The sequence below is a fragment of the Anoplolepis gracilipes genome, chromosome 10, assembly GCF_047496725.1.
Source record: "Anoplolepis gracilipes chromosome 10, ASM4749672v1, whole genome shotgun sequence".
Lineage (NCBI taxonomy): Eukaryota > Metazoa > Arthropoda > Insecta > Hymenoptera > Formicidae > Anoplolepis > Anoplolepis gracilipes.
Window position 1 is genome coordinate 12,758,214 of NC_132979.1, and position 17,489 is coordinate 12,775,702.

The following is a 17,489-nucleotide window of genomic DNA, read 5'->3' on the forward strand; positions in this document are numbered from 1 at the left end:
ATTACTGGGTACATCACCCACCTCGAGGCGGGGACACAGGTAGGTGGACCCTCACAAAGCTGGACCCCAAGAAACTAGAAGAGGCCTTAATGACCATTTTGTGGGGTATCCCGGAGGGAGAGGAAAGGCGGGACATTAACCTGGATGTGGAATGGTTGCGGGGCGTTATGCGCGAAGTCTGCGACGCAGCCATGCCACGCGCCAGGGTCCTCCGCCCACGTCACGCCGTCTATTGGTGGACGGAGGAAATAGCGCAATTAAGGCGCTCCTCTGTCCAGGCGCGACGCACCCTCTTTCGTATTCCCAGAAGAAGAAACCCGGAGATCCGAGAGGAGGCCTTGGCTGCCTATAGGGCCGCAAGATGCGCCCTTAGCGCCACTATCAGGAAGTCCAGGGCCAGTTGTTGGGATGAGCTACTGTCATCCCTCAACACGGACCCATGGGGGCGTCCATACAGAATAGTTCTGAATAAGTATAGGAACTGGACACGCCCCCCGTCACGGAATCCCTGGATACTCCCGTCCTCAGGAATGTTGTGGACACCCTCTTCCCGCTAGTGGTTTAGGAGTCCACACTCAACTGGGGTCCCGGCCTGGGGGGACCTTATGAACTAGAGGAGGACGAGGAGATATCCAGCAACGAACTTCAGCGCGCCGTCAAAAGAATAAGATCAAGAAAAGCTCCTGGCCCTGACGGCGTGCTTGGAAAGATATGGGTCTGGGCACTGGACTTTCTGGGAGAACGTCTGAGGTACATATTTAATAAATGCCTCAGACATGGCGCTTTCCCCCAGCAATGGAAGCAGGCTAAATTGGTCCTGCTCCCCAAGGAAGGCAAGGAAGAAGGAACCCCGTCGGCATATAGACCAATATGCCTGCTGGACGAGGTCAGCAAGATCTTTGAGAGGATCATTGCAAACCGACTTGTTCGACATATATCCCGAGAGGGTGGTCTCCACGAGGAGCAATATGGCTTCCGCGAGGAACGTTCGACTGTGGATGCGATTAGTCGTGTTACGTCCCTCACGGAGGAAGCCGTGGAAGGGGGCGGGGTGGCACTTGCGGTATTACTAGATGTCGCAAACGCCTTCAACACCCTGCCCTGGGATAGAGTAATGGATGCCTTGTTGCGATACAGGGTCCCTCCCTACCTTGTGGAGATCATCAGACAATATTTCCGGGATAGGAGCCTGGAGTTCGTCACACAAGACGGACTCCAATGCCGACGGGAAATTCGATGCGGGGTTCCGCAGGGGTCAGTCTTAGGACCCCTACTGTGGAATCTCACATACAACCGAGTCCTTTGCCTTCCTCTCCCTCGTGGCTGCCACGCCATCTGCTATGCAGACGACACATTAGTGCTGGCCGTGGGGAGCAGCTGGGGGATACAGCAGCCAAGGCCGAAACAGCGGTGGCAGCCGTGGTACAAAGCATCACTGGTATGGGTCTTAGAGTGGCGGCTCAAAAAACCGAGGCTCTTTACTTTCACAGTAAATCCTCTGGGAAACCGCCAAGGATTCATATCCGGGTGGGAGGTACTTCTATCTCGGTGGGGAACCGGCTTAAATATCTCGGTCTCCTACTGGACGGCGAGTGGAAGTTTGGACACCACTTCAATGTCCTTGCCCCAAGGTGAAGCGCTTCTCCACGGCGTTGGGTAGGCTACTGCCAAACCTTGGGGGACCGGATGGTCGAGTCCGCCGTATATACATGGGCACCGTAAATGCAGTAGCCCTGTATGAATGCCCAATATGGGCGACAGATCTCGCGGCCATGCGTTATGCAAAGGACAAGTTCCGACGCATACAGCGCAGCATGGCCGTGAGGGTGATAAGGGCCTACCGCACGGTGTCCCATACGGCGGCCACGGTCCTGGCGGGTTCGCCCCCCTTGGAGTTCCTGGCCGCAATGTACGCGGAGCGGTATAATTGGGAAAGGGGGCTCAGGAGGGGTCATAGCCCTCTACCAGCCAGGGTCAAGAAGACCATCCAGATCCACGCCCAGCGGTCTATGGTGGAGAGATGGAGTGCCCACCTATCTGACCCGAAGACTGCGGGTTAAAGAACCCGCGTTGAGGCCGTCCGGCCCTGTCTACAAGAATGGTTAGACAGGGCCCGAGGTGAGGTATCCTTTAGGATGACACAGGTGCTCACCGGGCATGGGTGCTTTGGTGAGTACCTGTGTCGAATCGGCAAGGAAGGTACCACGGCCTGCCACCATTGTGAGGAGGTAAGAGACACGGCGCGGCACACGCTGGAGAAGTGTCCGGCGTGGGACACGCTGCGCCGTGATCTCTGTTCAGTGGTTGGCAACGACCTCTCGTTGCCAACCATGGTTACGAAGATGTTGGGTGATGAGAGATCCTGGAAGGCGATCGTCTTCTTCTGCGAACAAGTTATGACGCAGAAGGAGGCGGCCGAGCGCATACGCCGACAAGAAGAGGCGGCGGCAGAAGCGGCGATTGCGGCCGCTGCAGCGGCTGTTGTAGATGACAGCAGCGAGGAGGAACAGGAGAAGGAGAGTGACTCCGATGGGAGCTTGGGTCCCTCCTTGCATCGGCTACCCCTACTGACAATGAAGCTAAGGCCTTGACGAGCAATTGAGGGGGGACAATCCAGTCGCCCTCTCCTCAAAGGAGAAGATGACATTAGAGGGGGGCATGGTTGGGGATTGGATGTCTCCACCAAGTGCTCCCCTCCCCCTTATTAGCCCCCCTAGTAACAAACAGGATGGCGAGGAGGTAATAAGATCCCCCCTCATGGTCGCTAAACGCAAATGAGAAAATTAAAAAAGAGAGGGGCCAATAGGCCCCTCTATAAAAACCACACCTCAACGAAAGGTGGCTGGAATGATGTTCCCCCAACCAGAGACGGACGTCTGCTTTAGAGACGGTTGCGTCTCTCCCTCGGGACCTGGGTAGTGCAGGCGGGGGCCTGCATTGCCCTGTGTCGGGTCCCAGAGGAAGGTGGACGGGCGGCGTGGCCCCACTCGTTCACAAAAATAGAAGAAATCAGGTAGGACATCAACAGTCCTATCTGGGAAGGAGACTCAGCGAAAGTCAAATGTCGCCGAGTCTTAAGCGCGGAGGGGACCCACAGTCAGGGATACCGAAGTAATGTAACTGCGAGTCCCGGGTCCCTGCCTGCCCCTCCATCGCGCGGAAGGCCACCGCAGGAGTTTTAGTTGGTAGTCCGGTGGTCCAATATGATCAGGACCACCGGGGTCCAACATAACCACCATCCCTCTCCCGAGGGTGGTGGTATGCATCAAGCATTTCTCCTGCGTCAAAAAAAAAAGGTACACCCCATCACCACGGTGGTCCCCCACTGGACGGCCACCAAATCGTCTTCTTTCTCTAACATGGAGGCCAGAGCGGAATTCGCCGCCCTCGGTCTCCATGTTATGGACACGGAGCCCCGATCGTCCCGCACCCAAATCGGCCACCCCCAGGCCATAACCCTCTGCTGCGAGGCTGTGGACAAAAACGTCCTGCGCCTTGCGGCAGTGGTTCAGTTTGGCCTGAAGGATTTTAGCCTTCATTTTGGTTATTAAAGGCGATCAGGTCCTTCAAGGAATCTTCTGTCCCCACCTGGAGATTCCCCCAACCCTCCCCATCTAGGGGATGATCGGTAAGTAGACAATAGGTGGGGGAGGGTGAGGGCGACGTGGTTGCCGCTTCTGTCACAGATTCCAGGGTTGGAAGGTGAAGGGGGACAGAGGGGAGAAGAAGTGTTTTTCCTCTTCCTCCCTCCTCCCGTGGGCCCTCTACTACCTTAACCTTCACAGGTGGGCCTCTTAAGCGTTTCCCTGTGTCAAGGATACGGGGTCCTCCCTCGCATACCTTTTTCTTTTTTCCTTCCCAGTTCTGGCATCGACGTCCGTAACTTCCTCTCTATACTTGGGTAGCACAGCTACCTCAGGGGTTGCGGGGTGAGGAGGGGCGGACGCCGAGCCAAACGGAATATTCTCTTTCTTTTTGGGGGAAAGGGGGACGGCAGGGGGTTTGGTCCTCACGGCCCCTCCCCCTTCCTTTGCCGGTTTTTTCGGTTAAGGTTTTGTTACGGGGCAGACTTGCCGTCCAATCAAATGGTTGGACGGCCGCCCGCGCCCTGCACAAGTCGAACAGCTCGGGGTCTTGGCCGGGCAGTCCTTGGGTGTGTGAAGTTAGCATCTCAAATGTTAGAATCTCAAAAATAAACTTTATATTTACTTGCATCCAGCATAGTTCTACAGTTCCTGATAAGTTTTAACAAAAGTTCCGTCCAATTAATTATTAAAATCGAATTTTTAAAAATGAGATGCTAACTTCTGACAACACTTTACAGCATCTCACCATATTTCGAATACCTGATTACGGGGAAGTAAGAATAAAAAGAGTTCTATCGCCTAAACACGTCCTGTCAATAGTTCTGACGATTAAACAATTATTTTACCCAAAAAATTCATATTTTCGAACATAAATGTGAGATGCCGGTCGATTTTCGACAGTTCTGTTTATTTTAAGACAGTCTAGTATAGTTCTGGTCATGTACATTAATTTCATAAAGAGTTCTGATGATAAAAATAATTAAACAAATTTTTAAACAATTGTTTTGCCCTAAAATCGGGTATTTTCTTATAAAGCTGAGATGCTGGTCATTTCTTGACACATATGTATATATATATATATAATTACATTTATAATTAATTAAATATTATATACTTCCATTATTAAAAAAATGTGTTAATAAAATAATCTTTTATATAATTCACTAATAATACCATTACTGTTGCTATTAAGTAGTATAGTAATAATTAAGTCAATAATTATTTTTTATTTTTATATTATATATATGTATATATACATACATACATACATATATTATACATACAAGGTTTCCCGAAATGACTGGTAAATATTTTAATGGCAGGTTCTTAAAACATTTTATATATATATATATATAATATATATACAATATATATATAATTATATAGATTTATATATACTGTTACGTCCGTGTCAGCTATAAGGAAATCGATATATCGATCGGTCAAAAGTTTGAAAGAAAAACGAGCGTCGCAAGAAGACGAGTCTGCTTTCGGACGTAACACTATATATATATGTTACGTCCTGTCGGCTCCACATTTTTCCTCCCACGAAATGAACAATAATCGTCCGATCGGTCACAAAAAACGGGTCGCGCAATAGAAAAGAACCGTTATTATCAAATAATGTTTAGACCTACTAAAAACGATATCTAAACAAATACCGGAAGGGATCAATAACGAAATCCTCTAAACAACGAAACAGGCAAACACAGCTGCATAATCTTAAGAAAGAAACAAATAATGCCGCTACGCACTGTCGGCTCCACGTTTTTCCTCCCACGAAAATGAAGCAATAATCGCCCGACTAATCATAAAAAGGATCGCGCGACGAAAAATATTTTAAAATATTGAAAACGATGTCAAAAGAAACGACCGGAAAGGGTCGATAGTGAGATCCTCTAAATGAATAAATCGACAAACACAGCTGCATAATCTTAAGAAAGAAACAAATAACGCCGCTACGCACTGTCGGCTCCACGTCTTTACCTCCTATAAAGATAAAGCAATAATTGCCCGACCAGTCATAAAAGGGCCGCGGAACGAAAAAAATGTTTTAAACATTGAAATCGATGTTCAAAGAAATGACCGAAAAGGATCGATAGCGAGATCCCCTAAATAAATAAATGGATAAAAACAGCTGCATAATCCCAGGAGATAACCAAATGAAGAATCTCCAAATTTCCTAAGAGGCCGTACAGAGCCCACCAATCAGCAACAATCAAAAATAAGGAGGAGAAGGATCTCACCGAACGACAGCTTTTTACACATCAAGATCTCAAAAATACTTCCGCCCAAATTGTTAACACGCCCTCAAGATTTAATATAAAAAGGGAAGACTCGCGCTTTACGAAGACCAAAAAATTTAAAATCAGTCGACAGTACAGCATCAGATTCATTCGGCACAGATTTTTCGGTCGTTCGCTGATTCAAGCAATTCGTTTTACACTGCGGGAGTCCCGATTACATCTTAAAATCTATTAGAGTCAGTGCTCAACAAAGACCACCCGCCAAGTAAGACCACAACTGGAGCCACAACTACACCAGCAGCTAAAAAAAACGCAACAAATCTGCCTAAATAGTAAGTTTAATTTCCTTCTCTTTTGTTTTGTTTTTTTTTCTCATCGTCTCCTTTCTCCTTTATTCAACCCTGTTCTTTTACTAAGTATGCCTAAAATCGCACCGACTCGCCGATTCTCGCGAGCCAACCGAGACCATAGATCGGACGACACGACCGTGTGCGAAATCGCGCCGTAACACATATTACATTTTCGTAAATCTTTATTATTATTTTTTTTCCTCTTATTATAAACCATTGTAACAAATACCAACCAGAATAAAATCTTTAGAACCGCACTCTTTCCTCCTCTTTTCTGGTTGATGACCTCCGTACTTATGTAACACCCGCGATCCACATACACACACACACACACACGCACACACTCATACAAATAATTTTAAAGCCGATATTAATAAGATCATATGTAAAATGGTAAGAATTAATTGAATAAATATTAATCTAAAAATTAAAATGATCGGTAAACTTATTTAACTCTCTCACTCCCTCCACGCGAAAGATCATATAAGGTCCCGTCCCGCGTAAAAGAGATTCGATTCTCTTACGAAAAAGGGACCACCGAGAGAGCGTTCGCATAACAGAGTAATAACGACACCCGTCGTTTACCTGTTTGCTAACCTGCAGCTCGCTCGACCGAGTCACTCGTCGATAAGACTTTTGACATCGGAACAGTTCTTGTTACGCCCTTTCTCTGACTCATCCTCTCTACGGGCCTGGACGTAACATATATATATATATATATTTTTTATTTTATATTTTATATATAATTATACATAAAAATATATATATGTATTTATAAAAATAAATAAAAAAAAAAGAAAATAAATAGAGTTTTTAATTTACTTTAAATTAATATTTAATATTAATATATGTATAATTTAATCATTAATATTTAAAAAAATTTTATGAAGATATCTAAATTTTTGTAATATTACGCAGCATAACGTTATCTTCCGTAAATTAGTTACATTTTTATATAAGTATTGTAAATTTACAGTTATGCTCGTTGGTTCATTTGTGACAAACCATGAATTCGATCAGATATTGATATTGTGTTATAAACCCGGTAAAAAATTTTTATATATAATCAGACAAAAATAGTCGTATCTAATTATACAAATTTATACGAAAATATACGAAATTTGTCCATTTTATATATAATTATTAATAATTATACATAAAATGTTGCAGGCATTGTGTATAAGTATGTATAAGCTTACATATACATAATTCTAATTGTAGCTATCAATCCATTTATATATAAATATACGTAACGTTTTATACGGTGTCATCTATAATAAGGACTCCTCCGGAAGGGAGGACGCTCTTCAGGCGGGCGCGCTAAGGCCCTCGCGTAGTGTCTTCGTTACTCCTCAACCCCCGCCCAGCCACGCTCCGGTTTAAGGGCTTTCGCCCCCGGCGTACTATGTGGCGCTCACCATCATTTCCGCCGCATCCGACCGTCGCGTCTGTAGCAGGGACCGATTCGTACGCGTCCAACACCCAGGTATGCATGCCGGTGCTATGCATCCTGCCCGAGCCGGGGTCCAAGAGAAAATCCGGCTAAAGATGCGCTCTTAGCTCCCTCCACTCCGGTTTCCCGGGGCTTCAGGACAGAGCCTCCCCACCACGTCAAGGTGGCGCATTATTGAGGAGGAACCTAACCTAACCTTTTTTTTTTTTACGTGAGGAAAATGCATTACGCATCCCCCCGGAATGTGGATATCCGGGTGGGACTCTCCCTATTTAAGGGCATACCCAATAAAAACCTCACGAGTGGCATTTTCGGCGATTGTAGGGGAGACTCCTGGAACTAGCGATGCAATACTTCAGGAGCCTCCCCTTGCCGCACTCCTTAGTTGGAGTTCTTCCTGGGAGGGAGGGGAGAAAAAAATATATCTTATACTCCCCTCCTCTCCGAATCAAACTTTTACTCAGCGACGGGAAGGCCACTACCTCCTCCCGTCGTGTCTTCTCTTCCCCCTGATGGGGGGGGGAAAGAGTCGAGACTTTAGAGATCTCGACCCTCATTTCATCTGGGAAGGGGGGGGTTCAAAAGGGAGGGCAAAAAGAAGGGTAATTAAGGGAGGGACGGGCGAGCATAACCAGTCTGCTCCCTCCCCCCACTTACTGTCATCTCGGCGGCGCTCCCATGGGTGTCGATGGGTGCGCCGTCGCCGGTGGCGACGATGACGGCGGCAGGTGCGGCGAGAGTCGAACTAGCCGGACCGTCTCCGGACGTAAAAGGGGCCCAGGTGGTGGGGGAGGTTGGGGTCTCCTGCCAGGAGCCCTTCCCCTCGCCCGTCCCGGTCTACGCTCCCTCTCGGCGCTTTCTTTCTGGGCCATGACCGCCTCGCAAAAGGCGGCCACGGCTCTCCAGTTGTCCTCGCTGCCGAGCATCTTGACGACGACGCTCGGCAGCGCCAAGTCGTCCCCGATAGTCCAGGTTAGGACGTCGCGCTCGTCCCTCCAGGCTGGGCATGCTTGGAGGGTGTGTTGCGCGGTGTCCTTCTCGTGGCCGCAATGGTGGCAGGCCTCGCTTGCTTCCAGTCCGATGTGGTGCAGGTACTCTCCGAAACACCCATGTCCGGAGAGCACCTGTGTCATCCTAAACGTACTGTTGTCCCACGCTCTGTCCAGCCACTCCTTCAGACAGGGCAGGACGGCCGATATAGTCCTCTCCCCGGATGTTGGGGGGCGTTCGTGCAGCGACGCGATCCATCGCTGCTCGAGGGACTTTTTCTCCTGGAGCTTCCAAGTGCCCAGTATCCTGGCCGGGATCTTGGCGACTCCTCCCCTGCGTGCCGCGGATTTCCGGTCATACAAACGTCTGTATGAATCCGCGACCATATGCAGGGGGGGAGTCCGGCCAGGATGGTGGCCGCCGCGTGCGACACCGTCCTATAGGCTCGGACGAGACGAATGGCCAACCTGCGTTGGACGCGACGCATCGCGTCTTGTATGCGTCTAGTGGCCATCGCCTCGCCCGCCCACACCGGTGCTGCATACATCAGTATGCTAAGGACGATGTGCGCGTAGACGCGGCGCATCCGACCGTCCGGCCCTCCAAGATTCGGCAGCAAGCGTCTAATCGCTGCCGCCGCCTTCTCCGCTCTCGGGACCAGGCGGTCAAAGTGACCCGCGAAGTTCCATCGGCCGTCGATGTGGAGCCCCAGGTATTTAATTTGGGACCCCACTGGGACAACAGTACCGTCCACATTTAGTCGGGAGGCTCCCCAGCGGCCCGGCGGTCGTAGAAGTAGACCGCCTCGGTCTTGTTGGGGGCCACCCTCAGGCCAATCCGGCTTATGGCCCTCACTAGGCCTGCCCTTCGTTAGCCCTGTTTAGGGCTTTCCCCCAGTTGTCCCCCTCGGCTACCAGCAGGGTATCGTCGGCATACCCGATGACCCGGCAGTCGAGGGGGAGGGCGGTATGGAGGACCCCGTCGTACCCGAGGTTCCACAGCAGCGGGCCCAACACCGAGCCCTGTGGGACCCCGCAGTACGCACGACGGGTGTGACCCCGGCCTTCTTGGTCCCTGTATTCGAGCCTACGGTGACCGAAGTAGGCTCGAATTTCCTTCACGAGGTAGTCGGGGACGCGGTGAGTGTTGAGCGCGTCCCCGATTGCCTTCCACGGGAGGGTGTTAAAAACGTTGGACACGTCCAAAGCGACGACCAACGCCACCCTCCCGCGTTCCACAGCTGACTCCGTGAGGGCCCTGACGCGCAGTACGGCGTCCACCGTGGACCTGCTCTCACGGAAGCCGTATTGTTCCTCGTGAAGAGAAGGGACCTCATCGCGCGCCAGATGCTGGACGAGTCGGCGAACGAGAATCCTTTCGTATATTTTACCGACCTCGTCCAGCAGGCAAATCGGCCGGTACGATGACGGGTCACTTTCCTTCTTACCGCCCTTGTGGAGAAGAACCAACTTGGCTCTTCCCCACATTGGGGGGAATTCCTCTTCCGCGAGGCATCTATTAAAGATGCCTCTTAGCCACCCGGATAGGTTTGGCTCCTCCAGGACGAGCTTCCAAACGCGCCCTGGGATGCCGTCCGGGCCAGGGGCCTTGTTGTTCTTGACCCCCCGGACGGCATCCCTCAACTCCTCCTCGGTGATTTCGAGATCCCTGGACCAGGCCTCGGCAGCGCCGGTGTTCGCGCTGCCCCAATTGAGACCTCGGGGATCGGGTTTCGGCGGGAACAAGGTCCCGACAATTCGGTCCAGGGATCCCGAAGGGAGGGTTTCCGTCACGGGGGGCGCCCAGTGACGTAGTTTATCTGTCACTTACTTGTACGGGCGCCCCCACGGGTCGGCGTCTAGGGACGCGATCAGTTCGTCCCAAGATCTCGCCCTGGAGGAGCAGATGGCGACACTCAGCGCCACTCGAGCGGACCGGTAGTCGCCGAGTGCCTTGGCTTTCCAGGCCTCGTCACCACGGCGCTGGGCGCGTTTAAGGGCCCTTCTGGCTGCGACTGAGGAGCGTCGAAGAGACGCGATCTCCTCCGTCCACCAGTACGCAGCCCGGCGCGAGTGGGGCCTGCTCTTGGGCATGGAGAAGTCGCACGCCTGTGTGATCGAGTCTAACAGGCGCGCGACATCCTCCACCAGGCTCCCCACTCCCTCCTCTGGCGGATGGTGTTGCCAGAGGATGGCCTGGACGGCCGCCATTAACCTATCCGGGTCTAACTTTTTTAGATTCCATCGCGGCGGTGGCGCACCGCCGGTCGGGCTCCCGGGCTGGAGGGTGGTACAACCGAACTCGATGTATCGGTGGTCCGATAGAGTCTCTTGGTCGACCACCCCCCACGACCAATTTAGGCGTGCCGCGGAGGGAGTTATCATAGTGAGATCCACTATGGACGCCCCCCGCAGCAGCCGGTCGCACGTAGGCTCGTTGCCGGTGTTTAGCAGGCATAGCCCGAAAGCCCCCATCCAATCCAGTAGGACCTCTCCCTTGGGGGTGGTGAGCCGGTCTCCCCAGGCTTGCGCTCTGGCGTTGAAGTCACCGGCCACCACCACCTCCTGGGGGAGTATGCTGCGTATGCAGTGCTCTAACTCCCCCAGATACAGCTCAAATTGGGAGAGGCCCCAACTAGGCGGTGCGTAACACGCCACTACCGCGATGGATCCCCATTTTACAGCCACATACCCCCTTCCTGCCTTGAGTAAGGAACAGGGCGGGTTGTGGTTGTCCGATCCGCGTATGACCGCGACCGTACCAGAGCCGTCCACCCTCCAATTAGGGTGTTTTGAAGGGGGTCGGTACGGCTCCGACACGATCGCCATTCCTATACCACGCTCGGCGATAGTCTGCAGGAGTAAGTCCTGCGCCCGCCGAGCGTGGTTAATGTTTGCCTGTATAAATTTACAGGCCCTTATTGATGTCGGTAGGATGGGCCCCCGTCGTTTTAGTCTCCCCTCCACAGGGCCGTGGAAGGGGGCTCCATCCGTGTCCGATGTCATATTACCCACTGGCTCAATTGCGCCCGGAGTAAGGGTGTCTCCTTTTACGTTATTACGCTTAGGGTCTAAGCGTGGCTCTTTTCGGGGCTTGGGGGAGTCGGAGCGAAGCTCTTTGCCCCCCGCGCCCTCTTCGTTTTCTTCCCTGACCGAGTTCGCGCTCCGCTTGCGACACTCCGATGTGTACATTGGCGCGGGCACAGACTCGGCTGGGACCGTTTGTTTTGCTTGTGGGACTTCTCCCACAACGACCTCCATCAGGGACGGAATTGAGTTCCCGTTGTCGATTCCCCCCTTTACCTCTCCCACCGAAAGGGTGGGTTTTTTGGAGGGAGGAATCTGTTTGACCTTCTTCCTGTTGGGTTTTTTCGGAGGGTGGCAATTCATGCCCCCCATCCTGTGCCTCGCGGGTGCCCCAAAGTCAGCACAGAGTGCGCAGTGCACTCTTTGTTCTGTGCAGGAGTTGGCCTTGTGGCCCTCTTTGCCGCAGCGGAAGCACATGTTGGCGCAGGATCGGTCGCTGCCGCATTGCTGCTGCACATGCCCCTCCTCCATGCACTTAAAGCATCGGAGGGGGAGCCGCGGCAACAGCTCGATGGGTAATTTGTACCACGATATCGGTACCTTACCCATCTGTGCCAATTTGTTTGCCGCGTCTATCGGACACTGCACCAACACAGTATTGAGGCCGGTGCGGGGGGCCTTAACAAACGCTCCCACCCTGACATCTGAGAACCCGCATTTACCCTCCCCGGAGATTGCGGCAACAATCTCCGCCCGGGTAAGGGAGTCCTCCAGTCCCCGAATGCGGAGGTCGGCCATTTTCTGGAAGCACGTGACTCGCACCCCTTCGTTGTCCCCGGTCACCTCTCTCACACGTTCGGCGAGTTGTCCCGCCTTGCGTGTCTTGTCCTCACCGGAAATCTCAAGGATTAAGGCTCCGGTGAGGCCTTTCCTTATCTTGAGGCTTTCTTCCTTGATTCCCAGTTGGTCAAGTTTAACCTCCTTTCTGATGGCGGCCATGTTCTCGCCATATTTCCCTTCTGGGCAAGTTATCATAACCGCCGAGGTTTTGGGAACCTTCCTTTTACCGGGTTTCTCTCCCCCCTTTACCTGCCCCCGCCTCTGCTTACCCTGTTCACTGGGCGGTGACCGAGCCACAGCAACGGGTACGGTTTTGGAGGGGAGGGGAGTCTGTCCTACCTTCCTCTTTCCCTTACGTCCGACCACCACGCTCCACGAAGTTTCAGTGGTCGGAGAGGAGCCATATGTCCCGGGGTCTGTCGACTTCTTGTCGAAGGGCCCCGGGCCTAATGGTCCTCCGTCAGAGGGTGGAGCCTTAGAGGGTTCCGCATCTTGGCGAGATTTCCTTCCAGGTTTCTTAGCGGCTGCGGGTGTCGGCAGAGGAGGAAGGGGAGAGATCTTGGTGTTACGAACCTGGCTTTCTCCCTTCTTTCTTTTCTTGGACGCTTTTTCCTTCTCTTGACTGCTTTTGGCTGAAACAGTATCCTGCTTCTTGGGCTGAGTTAGCGAGGGGATCTCAGCCTCGGCCTTCTTCCCCATTGGCGGCTGGGTGTGTGCGTTCAGGGAAGCAGATTGGACCGCCTCCTCCTGCCCGTTCGTTGCTTCGAAGAATCGCAGCATTCTTTCCCTCAAGTCAACACCGATTTGTAGGTGTTGATTGAGGGCTTCGTAAAGTATTGCAAACTCGCCCTGGACTGGAGGGCGAGTGATTGGAGAAAGGGGTCGAAAGAATCCACTCAAAAGGGGCCCCTGTGCCTCCGTTACGCTCGCGGCCTGCGGTTCTACCTCCATTCAGGGGTCACCAGCCAGGCCCGGGGACACGCATGCCGGAGATAGTCCGCCCCTTCTCAAGGCGGTCTTTTTTGGGGAGACATTTTGGGGCGTCCTCAGCCTGAGAGAATGCCACTCCCCGCTGTCGGAATATGAATCCCGGTCAGATTCAATGCGGTTCCGTCTTTTCCGTTTCCTGCCCCCCTTCTCCTTTTCACTTTTTGTGATGCTTCCCTCTTCGATCAGGCGAGTACTGAGCTGGTTCGTCAGCACTTTTACCTGATCGGCGAGTTCCGCCATCTGCTTTTTGAGCTCGCTCGTCTCCTTTTCTTTCTCGGCTTTGAGGAGCTCCAATTGGTGCCGAAGTTCCTCCGCTTCAGCGTTGCTCGGAGAGGACTGTGTAGTCCTATCATGAAGGACTGCTGTGGCAGCCATGATGGACGCCACTGCCTTCTTCATCTCCCCTTCTAGTGGGCCCTCAGACTCTTAAAAATGGTCACGCAGTTGGCTATCGTGTCGGACACCACAGCCGGTGTCGGAGAGTGGCGGAACATCTCCATCGCCACCCTCTGGTTGTCCTGGCATCTCTCCCAGGCCTGTCCATCGGGCATTGAGGCACTTAGGGCCCAATCTGTGTCCCTTCTCTCTCTGGCCTCTTCCCTCGCTCTGGCCTTTGCCTCCCTTTTTTCTTTGGTCCCTTCACCCGTGGTGATGGGCCTTCCTCTGCCTCTCTTGACGGAGCTGATGTCGGACTGCTCGTCCTCCGAGCCAGCATAGTACGAACCAGCGTGTGATCCTGCTTCGTACTCGTCAGGATCACCCGCCACGCTACTGGCGCGTGATCCCGCTGGGAACGCCGAGTCCTCATCACTAGGAGCGGGAGTTATACCTGTAGCGGTATACTTGCTTCTTTTCCCGCTCACTCGGCAGCTATGGCATACATGCCTTGCGCTATGAGGGCACTTGCTCGTCTTTTTGGCCATTGGAAATTGGAGGTATCTCCTTTCTAACGCCTCCCTCGCTGCCTTACCATCCTGAATAGCCGTGATGGTAGGCTTGCCGCCAGATGTCGATGGCCCTGGGTACGAAGGCATATCTTTCTTCTCAGAGCCCTCGGGTACTTCGGGGATTTTAAAGGTCTCCTCAGTCGCTCCGTCCGCATACAATTCTGCGGTGGGTTCCGCCTTGGTCTTCTTATTGGATTTGATTTTTTGAGAATTTATTGTTTCGAATAATCCCGCTCCCCGCTGCGGCTCCGTCACCCAGGGTGTACCCTCACCTGCCGCAGAGTGTCCCGAAACATGACCGGCAACACTCCACGACAGGGCCCCAAGTTCCCCCGGGGGGGTGACATACGACACGGGCCGGGGGATATACATCTCCGGCACTGGTCCCCGGTCCCTTACTCACCCATGGAGGTTTTGACGCCTCCATGGGCTTTCGGGGGTTCCCGGCCTCCGACCTCCGGGATACCGCAGCGGGTGGTGCCACCCGGGGGGCCTCATGAACGGTTGGGACTAGGTCGCCGCTCCCCGGCCCAGTCTTACCCGCCATGGCGACCAGCTTGCACGCGCCCTTGACGGAAGTTACCTCCCGCCAAAAGGGCCCCGACGATACACCGCTTCGGAAGGGAAACGGTCGCGATGCACCGTCGGGCTCCATCTCGCCGTCGAACGCTGCCTCGGAATACGTCCGAGCGGGTCCGACGGCCGGGCCGACCCGGCGCCGTCGGGCTATGCCCGTGCGGCTCGCGCCGGCCCTCCTCCGCCTCCCCGACCCCGACCTCGGAAAACGTCCGAGCGGCTCGGAAGAGGCCCGGCCCGATGGGTCCGGGAGTTCCGGAGATCCATCGGCCCGTCCGCTCCTCTCGCGGCGCGCACTCAGGGGCAGAACCCACTGAGCCGCCTGCACGCGAGATGGAGCCCCACGACTGTGGGACGCCAGCCCATGCCAGCACCCACATCTCCCCGAGGGACGCCGCGCGGCGGGAACACCCACACGCGCGGAAACCCTCATGTGCCAGGAGCACCCAGCGGTGTGTCACGGGCGGGGAGCAGTCCTCCCCCAACGGTGCCGTACCACCGGGCGATTGCATTTAGGGCCGCCTACCCCTACCAGCGATTGGGTCCACGCTTTAGACCACCCCCAAGGGGGTGGGCGCAGTCCCTAAGGGAGTCGCTGGGCTCCCCTTGTACCCTTACTAAGGGTACGGTGCGCTCTTAGTTCCCCTTCCACCCTGGAGGTTCACCCAACTTGGCCGGAGCCGTGTGGGTGTTCCATGGGGTTTCAGGGTTAAGCCTCCTCACCACGACAAGGTGGCGCACGACGAGGAGGGTGGAGGACCTAACCTAACCTAGGTTAGGTTAGGTTAGGTTAGGTTAGGTTAGGTTAACCTTTTTTTTTTTTTTTTTTTTTTCGAGGGGGAAATGCCTTTACGTATCTCCGGCCTGGTATTGGTTGGCCGGGGTATGTGGGACTTGCCGGCGCTAATAGAGTGCGCCGGAATACCCACTAAAACCCTTTCGGGTATCTTTCCCAGACGGTTTATGCATGGAGGAGGGCCTCGCCAACGGCACTATCCCTTCCCCTGCCCGTCTCACAAACACACACTTGAACCTAGGTCCAGCGGGCACCCTTTAAAGGAGTGTCCCTCCCCTAATACGACCCCGGGATACCAGCCGGGGTCTTCTTTTTTTCAGATTGCAGTTGACGGAGGTGGAATATCCGTTTCTTACCCCAACCTCCGTCTCTGCGTCTCTCCCACACAAGAGACGCCTAGGGGGAAAGATGATCGTGTCGCCCCTTTTATCGTCATCTTCGTCCTACTTCGATACCCACCCTACTGCCTGCCTCAACCCGTAGGTCTGCCCACTTACTAGTGGTTGACTTCCAAGGGTGGGGCTCTGGTGTTGGAGGTTCTCGCCCGAATTTCCAGAAGATGGAGGAGGAGTCTCACATTCCCTTTCCCGGCGTTTCTCTCGTCTTTTTTGCTCTCTTTCTCGCTCCGCCTCCTCCTTTGTCCTGAGGACTACTCCACAGAAGGAGGCCACCGCCTTTCATTTATCCTCCCCCCTACCATAGTCTTTACTATGGCTAGATCCTCTTTCACGGCCAAGGACAATTCCGCCCGGCTTTTTACCCACGCAGAACATACCTCCAGGGTGTGCTGCGCCGAGTCCAGGGGGTCGGTGCAGTGGTGACACTTGCCCGTAAGTTCCTTCCCAATACGGCCCAGATATTCACCGAAACAGCCGTGCCCCGTAAACACCTGGGTCATACGGAAGGTCATTCCTCCCTTTCTCTTTTCTATCTAGGCCTCTAAGTGAGGCCCTATGGCCTCAACCACTCTACGCCCCGCAGCTCTGCCAGACGGAGAGAGCAACTGCTGCTTCCACCGTTCCAGCATTTTCTTATGGTGTTGCCGCCCCACCGCACTCCTCGCCCGGCAGACGATGTTCCGCCCCGCCTCCCGGAGCCCTCGCATGCGTCGGTACACATCGGTGTACATTCTCGCGAGAAGCTCCACGGGAGGAATCCCCGCCAAAGAAGTCGCCGCTTCAAACGACACTGTACGGTAGGCACGTACCACCCGTAATGCCATTTTCCTTTGGACCCCGTGTAAAATGCCCAGAGTCTTTTGGTTGTCGCTGATATCCTCGGCCCATACGGGTGCCCCGTACAGCATCATAGCGTGGACCATCCATTCATACAGCCTCCTGACTCGACCGTCAGGAGGCTGTATGAACCTCCCAGGTTCGGAAGTAGACGGCCCAGCGCGGCAGCTGCTTTCTCCAGACGGGGGGCTAACTGGGCGAAGTGCGCGGCGAAGCGCCACCCACTGTCCAGGAGTAGCCCCAGATATTTGAGGGTATTTCCCACCTTTACCTCCACTCCCTCCACCATAACCCGAAGGCTCGGCGGCACACCTCTGGCACCTGGCCGGAACATGATTGCCTCAGTCTTCTGGGGCGCCACCATCAGGCCCAACTCCCTGATAGCCCGCGTAATACACGCCGTCGCTACCGTGGCTAGGGCCGAGGCCTCCCTTCCGTTTTCTCCCTCGGCTA

General features: G+C 53.7%; 2 protein-coding genes across 2 annotated transcripts; one reads left to right on the top strand and one right to left on the bottom strand.

Annotated features, from left to right (window-relative positions):
• The first annotated feature begins 1,709 nt into the window (after positions 1–1,709).
• On the top strand, positions 1,710–2,060 carry LOC140670698 (uncharacterized). Its single transcript, XM_072901412.1, has one exon. It carries the CDS (start codon positions 1,710–1,712, stop codon positions 2,058–2,060), a length of 351 nt encoding a protein of 116 aa, XP_072757513.1.
• A 14,672-nt stretch (positions 2,061–16,732) lies between these two features.
• On the bottom strand, positions 16,733–17,107 carry LOC140670699 (uncharacterized). The gene has a single exon (XM_072901413.1). The coding sequence runs from the start codon at positions 17,105–17,107 to the stop codon at positions 16,733–16,735; it is 375 nt and encodes a 124-aa protein (XP_072757514.1).
• Positions 17,108–17,489: the final 382 nt, after the last annotated feature.

Coding starts and splice junctions, on each gene's coding strand:
- LOC140670699 (XM_072901413.1), bottom strand. CDS start 17,107: ATGCTGTACGGGGCACCCGTATGGGCCGAGGATATCAGCGACAACCAA.
- LOC140670698 (XM_072901412.1), top strand. CDS start 1,710: ATGGGCACCGTAAATGCAGTAGCCCTGTATGAATGCCCAATATGGGCG.